The sequence below is a fragment of the Macrotis lagotis genome, chromosome X (genome assembly GCF_037893015.1).
Source record: "Macrotis lagotis isolate mMagLag1 chromosome X, bilby.v1.9.chrom.fasta, whole genome shotgun sequence".
Classification (NCBI taxonomy): Eukaryota; Metazoa; Chordata; class Mammalia; order Peramelemorphia; family Peramelidae; genus Macrotis; species Macrotis lagotis.
Genome location: NC_133666.1, coordinates 585,707,104 through 585,720,580, shown reverse-complemented (window position 1 = coordinate 585,720,580; position 13,477 = coordinate 585,707,104). Strand labels below are relative to the sequence as shown.

General features: G+C 37.0%; 1 protein-coding gene across 1 annotated transcript in view; it reads left to right on the top strand.

The window, feature by feature from the left end:
* DERL1 (derlin 1) overlaps window positions 1–12,704 on the top strand; it is a 41,775-nt gene extending 29,071 nt beyond the window's left edge. Inside the window, exons 3-8 of the mRNA XM_074201563.1 lie at window positions 1,701–1,765; window positions 2,926–2,952; window positions 4,372–4,467; window positions 5,524–5,576; window positions 7,156–7,266; window positions 11,427–12,704. Of these exons, the coding sequence (XP_074057664.1) occupies window positions 1,701–1,765; window positions 2,926–2,952; window positions 4,372–4,467; window positions 5,524–5,576; window positions 7,156–7,266; window positions 11,427–11,568 (494 nt within the window). The 3' untranslated portion in view covers window positions 11,569–12,704. The remainder of the gene's footprint in view (window positions 1–1,700; window positions 1,766–2,925; window positions 2,953–4,371; window positions 4,468–5,523; window positions 5,577–7,155; window positions 7,267–11,426) is intronic.
* Window positions 12,705–13,477: the final 773 nt, after the last annotated feature.

Below are 13,477 nucleotides of genomic sequence, written 5' to 3'. Positions count from 1 at the left end.
ACCTTATATAAATAAAGTTATTACAAGTATAACAAATAAAACTTAGTTCAACTCACATTTCTTAAGTGCTTACTACACATTAGGCCCTCTGTTAACCACTGTTCCTTTTCATATAATTGACTAAAGTGGACTAGTCAACTGTCCTGTAGAAGGAAGGGTGAAATCAGAGGGTCTCAGATCCTATCTTGTTTCTGCCATTAATTTGCTGTGTAATTTTGGGCAAGTCTCTTCCTTCCTTTTGTTCTTGATTCTTCTTTTATAAAATGGGGATAATACCTTTCCTGCTTACAATAAGGAGATTTTCTAAAACTCTTTGTGCTTTCAAAATGCAAAGTACCCTAGATATGACTATAGATTCAGCTATAGTTGAAAAAATGATTGCCATCTAGAATATAGTAATTCCTTATTACATGTTCTCACTATGTTCTTTTTATTAGGTAATATTTTGCAAATAATAGTATTTGCATATTATTATAATGAATTTTGAAGTATTAGTGAATGATTTTTCTGGAGCTGAGGGTACTAAATTTAAATTCAGATTTGTTTTTTTGGTAAGAGTGGGGTTAAACTAAGGTCACATAGCTAGGTAATTATTAAGTGTTGGAGGTCAGATTTGAACTCAGGCCCTCCTGACTCCAGGGCTGATGCTCTCTATCCATTGCACTGCCTAGCTGCCCCCATTTCATAGATTTTTTTTTTTAAGAACTATTTTGTTGTTTACCCTTATACCAGTTCTTTCAGGAACACAGTCCTTACTGTAAAAGGAAGACTTACTTGACTGTAGGATCATATGTTGTCCCAGTTACAGTGGAAGACTATACCTTTGCAAGACTGCTTTTCATATGTGACCTTTTGTTATACTTATGTATGCTGTCTACTATAGGCAAAGGGTCTAGACTCAAGCCCTGACTGTCTTTATCAACTTTTGTGATTCTGGCAGGTCATTGAACTTCTAAGATTCTCTAGTTTACTAATCTATAAAATGTCCACAATACTTCCATCTACCATACAGGATTGTCATGAGAAGCAAATGAGACATTGTACATGAAAATGCTTTGCAAGCTTTAGATTTTATGGAAATGTAATTATTGATAATCATATGTAGTAAAATTCTAGAGAAATCTGGGACCTTACAATCATTAATATAGGCCCTTAAAATAATAGATGAGGTCTTTAAGGTGCTTATGACTTGCCTGAGGCCACATGCTAATTAGTGGTAAAGCTTTGATAAGAACTCAGACTTCTCCTGGGGCTTTGGCCAGGGCATCTTCTGTGGTGCTTGCTGTTGGCTGACTGCTCTTCACTGCAGTCCCCCTTGGAGACACTTAGAATGTGATTATCCTCAAGAGACCTTTGGATTTGATCCCAGGACAGTGCATCAAAAACATATTGGGAATCAGGTGGGAAACCAGAGCTGATTTACTCGAGAGACTTTAGTTTGGGGTCTCATATATTTGCATCATTTAAAATATCAGAAAAACTTGTTTTTTAAGTTAGCCCTTTATCATTTTATTCAGGAGAATCTCCTCTTTCTCATCCCTTCCATGAAATTGACTTCTTGTAGTTTTTCAGCATTTTTTTTGTTACCTCATTTATTCTGGATGCACTATTTTATTTATTGTACTTATCTATTTATTTTATTTTTTGCCACAGGACATATCTTGATCAGGAAATCAGAACTTGTTTCTTTTTATTTTCAGGAGCTTTTGATGGAAGGCCCGCAGATTATATGTTCATGCTCCTTTTTAACTGGGTTTGCATCGTTGTATCCTTCTGCTCGTTATTACTTTCTGTGTGAATGAGCCCTTCCTTTTTGTGTTTTGAAAATCCAAACAAGATTTGTTGGTCTCTGCTTGCTTGCTAATCAAGCCTCTTCTTAAAAGCTACTCCCAGGGTTAAGAAGAGCTATGATGCTTTTTCTCACTTTTTTCCTTTGTTAGACTTTTCACATTTCTGTATAGGTTTCATTCCTTTTCTTGCTTCTGGTTCTTTGTGTTCTCATGTGTGACAGCTTCATGAATACAGAAAGAAGAGATACAGTATCTTAAAGGAGCTTTGAAAACTGGATATTGTGGAAATTTAGTCTGACATTAGCACTGTTGTGTCACTACATTGTTTCCCTCAGTTTCAGGTGCTCAGAGGTAATTAAGTCCCTAGTTCCAATAAAGGACAGCATGGAGTTCAGTTTGCTCTTTGCATTCACAGAATTGTCAGCAGGCCGGGCCCTCCATCTTATGAGTCCTTATGACATGCAGCAGAAGAAAGGAACTCTGGTTCAGATCCAATGCAGAGTTGGTGAGGCTGGCAGCAAGAAAAATTGCCTTTGGGCTTTTAAGCTTCCATTTTCAGCTTTGAAGAGAGCCAGTAAATTGGGCCCTGTTGGGTCTTTTCTCTCTTCTTTTTGGGAAGTTGTTTTCTGATTGTAGTCACACTTTGAAGTCCAATAATGAATACAACCCCAAGGAGCATTGGCAATCCCTATTCCAGAAGAATGAGCACCTTGTTTTCTCTGCCTGAGGGAAATGCTGAAACTCTTAGAAGAGAGGGCTTTACTAGGTAGGTTTTAATTTTTTACATAAAAGCAATTAATTTCTACTGTTGCTTGTTTCTTGATAAAATCTATTTTGAAATGTGAAGAGTCACCAATAGACTATGGCTTGGTGTATAGTATGTACTTGGACATTTTAAGCAAACTGAATTGTGAAAAATGTTTTACACTTCTTAATTTTACTCTCATGTTCCAAAGGAATGCCTTGGACTAGATAAAACTCCCAACACAATCCCTCCAATCCAGGTTCTGTGATCTGTGAAGGAAAATTTATATTGAAAAAATACCACCACCAACTATTACCAAAAACCAATAACCAATTCAGATTTGATTATGCACATTTTCCTGTTGGATTTTCTTTAACTATACAAACTAAGATTACTGGTTTAATAATGGACATGCAGGTAAGTATCTCTGTTAAAATATGTATTTATTTGCAAAGATTTTTAATATGTTAATTGTTTTATCAGAAGAATTGCTTCTGTGTTGCATGTATGTGCTATGGTGTTTTAAAATATTAAGATTTTATTCAAAAACTTTTTGCATGAGAAAATTGGTGGTATTTAAACCAGTGCACTCACTTGCTTGTCTTTTGCATTATGTTGTCTTTAGTTCTCGCCTTAATAGACGTGATTCTTCTTAAGTGCTTTTCAAGTCAGGGGGAAAAGGGAATAGAATTTTGGGGAAAGCATTTATCCTGGAGTTAGCAAAATCGTCAATCGTCATCAGTATGCACTTTCTTCCCTAACTTAACACATTAGTCATGTGTTTTTTAGTTTCCCAGTTGTTCCCCCCCCCCCCCCCCCCCCCTTTACTCTTTTGGTACTCCTCCCCCTAAATTCTTGTCAGATAAAAATATACATTGCCTTATCCATTTGAAAGTAGATAGGTGGGGCGGCTAGGTGGCACAGTGGATAAAGCACCAGCCCTGGAGTCAGGAGTACCTGGGTTCAAATCTGGTCTCAGACACTTAATAATTACCTAGCTGTGTGGCCTTTGGGCAAGCCACTTAACCCCATTTGCCTTGCCAAAAAATCTAAAAAAAAAAAAAGTAGATAGGTTAGGGCAGCTAGGTGGCACAGTGGATAGAACACCAGGCCTGGAATCAGGAGGACCTGAGTTCAGATGTGACCTCTGGCACTTGATAATTACCTAGCTGTGTTACCTTGGGCAAGTCACTTAACCCCATTGCCTTGCAAAAAAGCAAAAAAAAAAGTGGGTAGGTTGAGTTACAGCTGAACTTTTCTTTCCTTGTGGAATTGATCCATTCATGTCAAAATTTCAATTTTTCCCATACCAGTAATAGTTAGACTGTGCTTTTAGTTGCTTCTCTTTTCATTTTTCCCTTTTGATCAGGTGTATTTATCTCCAGTTTATCCTGTATATCTATATCTTGCTTGTACATAGTTTTTATTTTTCCCTCATTAAACTGCAAACTCCTTGACAGCAGAGATTTTTTTCCTTTTCTTTCTATTTCCAACACTTAGCACAGTGTCTTGAACTTGGCAGATAATAAATGCTTAATTGATTGACAGATGACCTGCTCCTTATTTTTAAACTTTTTAAAAAAGTAGATTATGACCTTCAAAATCCAAATATAAAAAGTACCCTATTTTGGCTCATGTCCTTTCCCCCCTCCCTTCCAATTTAAGGTGATATGTTTCCTCATTTTCCTTTCATATACACCAAAAATTTGAGATATTTGGATAACTTATCAGGTTAAGTTCTAGGTAGGAAGGCACCAGAAAAAGTCAAGAACTAAACTGAATTTCCTTGTGAATCTCTCTGTTCATTTGACCTTATATGTCTGATTTCTTTTGCAGTTGCTGATGATTCCTTTGATCATGTCAGTACTTTATGTCTGGGCCCAGCTAAACAAAGAAATGATTGTATCATTTTGGTTTGGAACACGATTTAAGGTATAAACCCCAAAGTAGGAATTCATCTTCCTTTATTCCCCTGGATGAAGGGCTCAGCCTTCTTTTCTTCAGCTCCAAGATCCAGTTTCTGGCTCCTCCAGAAGAGGTCACTGAAGAGCAGTATACTACAGGCAACTCCAGGCTGACTTTTTATTTAGTCTATTTAAAAAAACTAACCTTGTCTGAACTCCTATGCTATTTTAATGTGGGTAACACCTGTTGGAGCAAAAGGTGGTGGGTGCTTTACCTTACAAAAAGGTCAATTTGTCTGGAGATAGGCAAGATTTTTCTTGTTGAAGTCAAGTAGGAGGAAATGCTTCATTATTTAAAATCCTATTTTTGAGATTTTCTCGTTTCCTATTCTCATTTCATCTGAGTACAGTTGTTAAGAGTTTCAGGTCTAATCATGGAATGAATGATTGGACTGCGTACACTTTCATTTTTCCTCAGCTATGTAACAGAGCCATTCAAATTCCCTTATAATTTTGAGGATCAGAGTTTCTAGATGATTTGTACAAATTTGTACAGCTAGTTCATCGTAGAGATAGCTTATTTTAGGTCAGTGAACAACATCTCCATTGAAAAGTACAAAGTGTGCATAAACAACACCTACTAGTCAAGAGATGAAGGGCCAGTTAAGTGTCAGAAATTGGGGCTCTGGGCCCAGTTCCTCTGACTTAAGATATGCTGGGATAGAATGAGTCACTTTACCATTCTGATGTGCAAGTCTTAAAAATGCCTGCCCCTGGCCACTGCCTCACAGGTGCTTAGGTAATGAACAAATGAAAATTGGATTATGGACTTTCTTTTACTCCCTTAAAAACAGCAACCACAAACCACAACCATGAGATTTAAAAGTCATGCACATAGTAGTGATCTATGTCAGGATCATGCACATATATAATCTTGCCCATATATAGCTTAGTTTCTATTATGTGGAAAGTTTAGAAGTGATTGTTGTGCTCACAAAGGGCTTTATAGAGTTCCATTCCTACTTATTGTGATTTAAGAAAGTGCTAGCTTAAAACTCATCTGTTTGTATATATTTCTTCCTAGGCCTGTTATTTGCCTTGGGTCATTCTTGTATTCAACTACATTATTGGAGGATCGTAAGTATTATTACATTTTGTTTGTTTCTTTGGGAATTTGATAATAATATTCTTCATTCAGTCTTGTTTTGTTTTGTTTTTTTTGCAAGGCAATGGAGTTAAGTGACTTGCTAAAGGCCACACAACTAGGTAATTATTAAGTGTCTAAGGCCAAATTTGAACTCAGATCCTTCTGACTCCAGGATTGGTGCATTATCCATTACACCACCTAGTTGCCCCCATTCAGTCTTTAAAATTATTAAAACAGAGAAAACTAGTTTGGAATGTTCTGCCATTCCCATGAACAAATAACTATATTGCACTAAGGAAACATACTTCTGTATTTTATTGAATCCCAGGGTACTAAGGACTTAAGTTATGAAGTGGTTACTAGTTTGATAATTCATTATTGTTGGGTAATATATTCTAGTTATAGTAGAAAATGTCTTTATGCAATGTTTCTTCATGTATTCATTTTTCTTTTTAAAAATTTCTTAATGTTATTTTATTTTTCAGTTACTTGCAAAGATAATTTTCAAAATTCATCATGCATTCATTTTTCAAATTGAGTTTGTGAATATTTAAAATCACACATGGCTTAACTGTCCCTCAGGGATGTAATCTTTAAATAGTCTAACTATAATGTCATTTTATCATTAATAATCTTAAAATGCTTAGGGAATTCTTATGTAGAGATCATTCCACCAATCACAGAAGTACAAGTTTTTCTAGGTGAAATTTTTCATTTTAAGTATAAATGATTTTTAGACTACAGGAAGATTCTGTCAAAGTTTGCCTGGGAGACCGAATTTCAGAATTTTCTCATTTAAATATACTTGTTACTTGCATATATGATAGTCTGGATTTGTACTAAACATTATTTAGATTTGGAATGGGGAATCAGACTTAGGAAACCACCTTCTCTACACAATGCCATTCTTAGTATGTCCATCTCCCTAGTTGTATTTACTGAAGTTGCCTTTTATTTATTTTTTATGTATTTTGTACTTTCTTATCTCTGTACATGCTCTACCTCTCAGAGTATAAGCTTTTTGAAGTCAGGGTCTGTTTCCCCTTTGATCAGCAAAGTGAATAGTTGGGACTAATGTCCTTGGAAGAGTTTCAAATAGCAGCCTGCTGCATGGATAAATTTTCCATGTCCATGACTGAATTTTGTCTTAGGAGCACAACACCCATAGAATCCCTATGTGATTTCTGGGTTTTGATCACATCATGAGGCAAAGAAGAACATTATTACTGATACCCCATGGGAGCAGAGTTGATCAAGTGCTGACCTTAGGAGTCAGGAATATTTGATTACAGGTAGACACTTGACTAGTTCTGTGATCCGAGGCGCAGGTCACACCCTCTCCCAGCCTCAAATTCCCTTTCTGTGGATTGGAAATATAACATTTAACTTCACAGGGTTGTTGTGAGAATCAAAAGAAATATCAGATGTAAAGTGCTTTTTAAATTGTAATGCATTATATAGATGTTAGTGGTCTTTTCTTTCTCCTCCTCCTTATTGTCATCATTGTAAAGATTCAAAGTTTTTCATTGCTTTTGAAATTCCTGTAAAATAATGTGACTTATTTTTCAGGGTTATTAATGAGCTGATAGGAAATCTTGTTGGACATCTATACTACTTCTTAATGTTCAAATACCCAATGGATTTGGGAGGAAGAACTTTCCTGTCTACACCTCAGTGTCTGTGAGTGGTTTCTTTTTTGCCATTTTGTCACTCCCTATCTTTCATCAATCTTGCCAACCTCTCTGTAAGTAATAAATAGGATAGGAATTAATTTCACAATGGGCAAAGCAATCTGAGACACAGATAGTAAATCAAAGGATTTCTGGGTTAGTGGGAAATCAAGTGTGATGAAGGACAAGTTTCTGAATTCCTTTACTTTTCTGCTACTTCCACAAGTCTGTAAATGGTGATCCCACTGACCCATGAAATACCAGTCTTGGAGAAAATACACCCTGCCTAACAGTGAGTGAATTTAGGGGCAACTTTCCTAGACATAGGATTGACATCCATGTTTTATTCCATATTTACATGATACCATGGGGTGTACACAGCTTAAAAGCAGTCATCTAATCCTATCCCCTAAGTTTATAAATAAGGAAACTACAGTGAAAGGAGTTTGAGCAATTTGCCCAGTGTCACAGGATAGTAGGTTATAGAGATAGTTACATGATTCTTACTCCAATGTTGTATCACTTACTATTTGGAAATCAGGATGGATTGCTATTAATATATAAATTTCTTCAGGCCATCAGCTTTTGACTTGGCTTTTTAGTCCCATTTCTGAATTATATTAAACAAAGAAAAAGCACCTTCTCTTAAGTAGAAGTAGGGAGTATCCAGAAGTCCATCCCTAATACTTCCTTCTTCCCAGGATACCATACATGACTTTTCCTGTAGAAACACATTAGAAGCAGGGGTGGGGGTGGGTGGGGGGTTGGGGGAGGGGGGGAAGGAGGGTTTGATTGAGATAGCACTTTACTGTATTTCAGGTTTATTGTGACTTATGTAGGTTAAGGCTCAGTACAGAGCAGGCATGTGGAATCTGTTGAAAAATGTATTTTATTTTCTAAATGTTAGTTAATGAATGAATTTTTAATATTCAACCTATTTGTAAAGGATAACTTCTCTTGTGAAGCCTTGAATAGGAATATTAGCAGGTTATTCTGGTGGTCAGGCTATGAGGGAGGGAGGCAGTGCTTGGGCTATACTGAATCTAGGAACAAATCTTTTTTCTTCCAGAGATCTAAAGGTATACTAAATACAATTAATCTTAAGAATTCAGATTAAAGGGAACACTAGAGAGTGCAAAAAAGGAATTATTTAATGCATTTAGCCTATGCCAAAAAGATTACTAACTTGAACTCCTTGGCTATATGTTATTTATATGTCCCATTTCTCTCTTTTTTTTTAGCAGTAACACATAACAAATTCAGTTAGCATGAACCTCTCAGAGGTTCAGCCTATTTGGTTGGGGTGGGGGGATCCCCATACGGATAGAAACTTGCTTATGGCATCATCTTGTCCCTCTTCCTCCTACTCTTAAATCCCGACAGTCAGTTTTTCCACAAGCATTTATTAAGGGCTTATGTGCCAGGGACATGCTAAGCTTTGGGAATACATATTTGTGGCCTCTCTCTCTTCAGCAATTTTTTAAAAAAGAGTTTAGGAAAGCCCTACTTCTTGCTCAGGGAAAGAGTGTGACTGCATTTGGAGTTGGAGGACCTTGGTTTAACTTTTGACTCTGACACTTAATATGCCTATGTAACTTTGGGCAAGTCATTTCACTTCTGAGCTTCAGTTTCTTTATTTGCAAAATGAAGGATGTAAATTGAATGAGTTTGTGAGTTTTATTCTCTCTCTGTCTTTGGTCCTCTGACCTCTTGTATGATTCAGGCATAAGAATGAGGAAGAAATCAGAGGATTTTAGTTCTGATATCTCAGCTCTTCTATTGGGCAAGTCCATTAACCTCTCTGTGCCTAAATTCCTTGGTTTCTAAAATGAGGGGGTTGGGCTCAGTGGTTCAGAGGATCTAATCCAATGATTTCCTGTGAGCATTCAATGAAAGAAGCAAAAGCCCATTAAGAATGGGTCAGCTAGCTACATAACCATCTGGATGCCCAAGCCTGGCTGGTAGTCATGTCTGATCTCACAACTGAAACACAAAAACACTTTGAAATCCTAAGGATTTGTATCTGGATTGAGCTTTATTTTTTACACCATTTTCTCATTCTGTCAGTTTGGCTTTTTTGCTGTATTGATTCCCATAATTGACAAGCGAGGGAGAGTCCTGACAGTTTAGGAGAAGTCTTGACTGTGTTTTGTGTGCATAGGGGGCTGTGATCAGGAGAAGGATATAGAGGCACAAAAGGGACTTAGTTCTCTTTTGAACTCTGCTGCTTCTAGTCTCTGAACACAAACAACAAACCTGCTTTTTAAATGATCATAGGGCACACCAGTTGAATAACAGATTTTCATCTCTGGTTGGCACAAGATAATTGTATTAACAAAATCAGCTACAATTTGGTTTGTTTCCTTTGGAAAGAGCAGGTAAGCTGCTTCTCGCCTTTACCTCCTCACTTTGTTATGTATCCTGAGGCACTGAATGGAACTGCATACATTAGATTTGTGATTTGTAGCACACAGGGATACTACATAGTTCTGTGATTTTTAATGGTACCACAACCCCTTCTTTCCCGGCTGGTGGAAGCTAAATTTTGTAAGATGATTGGATTCCAAATGTAACTTAAAATATGTTCCTTGCAAAAGCAATAACTGCTTCGAAATTACCATAAATTTTTGTTGATTATGTATAATTGGATGTCTTTTTATACTAATTACTTGCATTTAATTTCTCTGTAATATGTTTGAGTTGTGGAAACAGCTTTGGTATTGTTTTACAGTAGCAAAGCAAAATTGCCCTTAGTGTGGTGCCTTTTTTTTGTATGAATATTGTTATTTTAGAACCAGTCATCATAATGTTGAACAGACATTGAAAATGTACTTTAATTTAATATTCAACATTTATTTGTTTAAAGGGTAGAAATGTCAGTGTTAGAATGCTAAGATGTGGCAATGTTTTTGGCATTCCATTTTTAAATTGGAATCCCAGAGGGGATAGTGTGAAATATGTTCCTTTAGTTACTTTCCTCTCTGATGAAAAATGATTCATTGTGCTTCTCAAGATGGAAAAACAATGCAATGAGAGATGATTTAAAAATCATAGGTTTCCTTTATAAGCCTGATATTGCTTATCACTAGAATCCAAATAGAAGAGGTTTCAGTGGCTCTGTAGTCCAGCCTATTCCTCTTAGGACATTTTTTTTTTTTAGATTTTTCAAGGCAATGGGGTTAAGTGGCTTGCCCAAGGCCACACAGCTAGGTAATTATTAAGTGTCTGAGACCGGATTTGAACCCAGGTACTCCTGACTCCAAGGTTGGTGCTCTATTCACTGCGCTACCTAGCCGCCCCTCTTTAGGACATTTCTGAGCAGTGATTATTTACCTTTCAATAGTGAAATGGCAGCCACAGGGCCTTCCTGAGCTGCTTTGCTTTTGGTCAGCTTTAAGTTCTTCCTGGCTCATATGCTATTCCTGGTTCTGTCTCCTGTAGCTAAATACAAGGTTAATACTTCAACCACATGAAAACAGTTACTGTGATCCCTCCCTGTGCCAAGACTTATCTTTTCTAGACTGAACTATCACTTCACCCATTCTGCAGTATTGACTTATTTTGAATTTGCAATTCTTTAAACCTCCCCAGGTATTCTTCAGAGAAACTAATAATTTACTTCAGCGAAGAGGTGGCAGACCTTAAAGAGATTTAAAACTTTATTACTAATTCTAACTTTCTATTTAATTTTGTATTCACAGTAAACATTTAGTTAGAGCCTAAAATTGCAGGATGCTGTGCAGGAGACCCATTTAGTTCCTCCCACCTATGGAGGACTCTGGAACTTCATTCATAGGCCTTAGGAAGCAATGACAGATTTTTGTGGATCTCTGAAGTAGAAGTACCAGAGGTTACAATTTGAAGAGAGATAAAAAATAAGAATTCGTTTTGTGTGGATGCAACAACTGTCGTGATGTAATTGAAGTTTATAAAAAATTCTTCCCTAAATTCAACAGTAATATGCTTCTTCATACTTAATTGGGAAAGAGCTATTGTGGAAATATTTGTGAGGACAGTGCTACATGTGTATGAGTTGTTAAACTCATTTATCTTTTTTAGGAGTTTATGTTTTAGAGGCATTTTGGAGAATTTGTCTTCTAGGGGTATGTGGCCTTCATATATCTCATTTTTCCTTTCTTCCCTCCTCTTCTCTTTCCTCCTTTGTTCCAGGTACCGCTGGCTTCCCAGTAGGAGAGGAAATGTCTCTGGATTTGGTGTTCCACCTGCAAGCATGAGAAGAGCTGCAGAGCATCAGGTTGGCGGCGGAGGTCGACATAACTGGGGCCAGGGCTTCCGACTAGGAGATCAGTGAAAAACTCAGTGATGTTCAGCAAACAGTGATACTGTGCGTTTGAAGATTCTTCCTGGTGTGGGTTGTGCTTAGGACCTGTGTTTTATCTAATGCTGGTGGATCTGGCCCATGCAGAATGTCATTTTTTTTGGTACAAGACAAATTGCTAAAAGTCCTGAAGAGAAATGTTCGACTTCCTTCCAAATTAGTGATCACACCCCACTCTTTACTACTCTGAAGAAAGAAACATCAACTCTGCATCTTTCAAAACCAGCTGCTGTTTTTGTGTCTTCTCTTCCTTCTCTCTCTTTTCTGAACAGTGGGGACTCTGATCCAAGTTTGAATAGCTCTGTAGATTTTTGTTTCTAGACTGATTCTAAGAGAAACACCCCCCCCCCCCCTTCCACCCCACCAAGGATGCCATCACCTTTTGAAATTTAGAGAAAGCCGTTTATTTAGTAGTGCCACCTTTATGGTGAGCTCTTTTATCTTATGATGCTGAATCTTGGGATCGAACTATTGTGAAAGAAGTTTTCTTTGCCCATGATGGCAGAAAGGAGGAGAGGGTATCTTGAGAAAGAAGACGGTAAAAGACTGGTCAAGAGCTGAAGAAGAGAGGAGGACGGAAGCTGACTTTGGCCTGACTCTTAGCATGTTGGGTATTGGAAGAGGCCCAGCACTGACCCCCCTGTGGGTTCTCCTGCAGAGTTGCAGCCAGATCTCACCTGTGACCATTTGCCACACTTCTCCAGATATTTTTATGTTTCCTTTGACATTAATTCATTGAGCCATGCAGATTTGTATTAGGATTAGCAACCTTGTCCATCATGGATTATGAATGGGAGAGCGTTGCTTGCCAGATTCCCCCTTTTTAAAAAACAAAACAAAACATGTGAATTGATCCCAAACTGCATTAAATATTAAAAGTCAATTATTTTAAGATGAACACAAGAAGATCCAAATGGATTGCAAATACATTTTGGGTTATCAGATGTATTTAGAATTGTTTCTGTTTTTGTCATTCTGAGACATGAGTGTATAGCTTCTGTGAATCAAAATAATATGGAAATCTTTTTCCTAAGTGGGTTATTTTTTTTCCCCATCAGAGCAAGATTTGTCACCAAATAAAGCTTTTGAAGCCTACAGTGTTTCACACAGCTAAATGTTTCTTTTTTTTTTCCAGCATATGTTTTTAATCTCAAGTCAGTTGACTCTGCTGTGATGTGTACTTAGTAGTTTCACAAATTTTAGTCAGGATGAACTACCTTTGTTTTGATCCTCTGGGCCCTAAGTGATATATTTTCTTTCTCTATACACAGAAATATACAAGGAATTCAGGGATAGGTTTGTGTGTTGTTATTCAGAGCTTTGTTGGTGGAAAAAGAGTTCCTTTTTTCAGTACCAAATTTACCTCTACTTTATAACACCTGCCTCTCCCCTCCAGTTTTATTTATATTTTTTAAAATGTTAGGCAGAGAGCATCTGAAAGTTATTGTCAAACATGTTCTGCTATTGACCATAAATAAAGTTTACCTATACAATTTTAGAAACCATTATTCCTAATATGTTTTATCTGTACTACCACTGGTCTTGGACATCACTGGAGTAGTTTTTGATACTTCCTTTTTCAAATGGAGCCTATCGGTGAGCTAAGTGTGAGCTGTTTAAAGATCAGTTGCAGTGGTTCTGAAACTTCACAAGTGACCTGCTCTGTGCTCATAATAACATTCTCTCTTAAACACTTGTCAGAAGTTGTAGTTATTTGATCTTGTCAGGATCCTTTGTTATTCCTGAGACTGGAGTGGTTTTAACTAATAGTGCTCCATACATGTGTTCAGCTCACACTAAAACCTATGATATATTAATGGAATCTGTTTTTGTATAAAGAATATCCCTGTGTAATGAGACATTTTGTAGGCATGAAGATGAT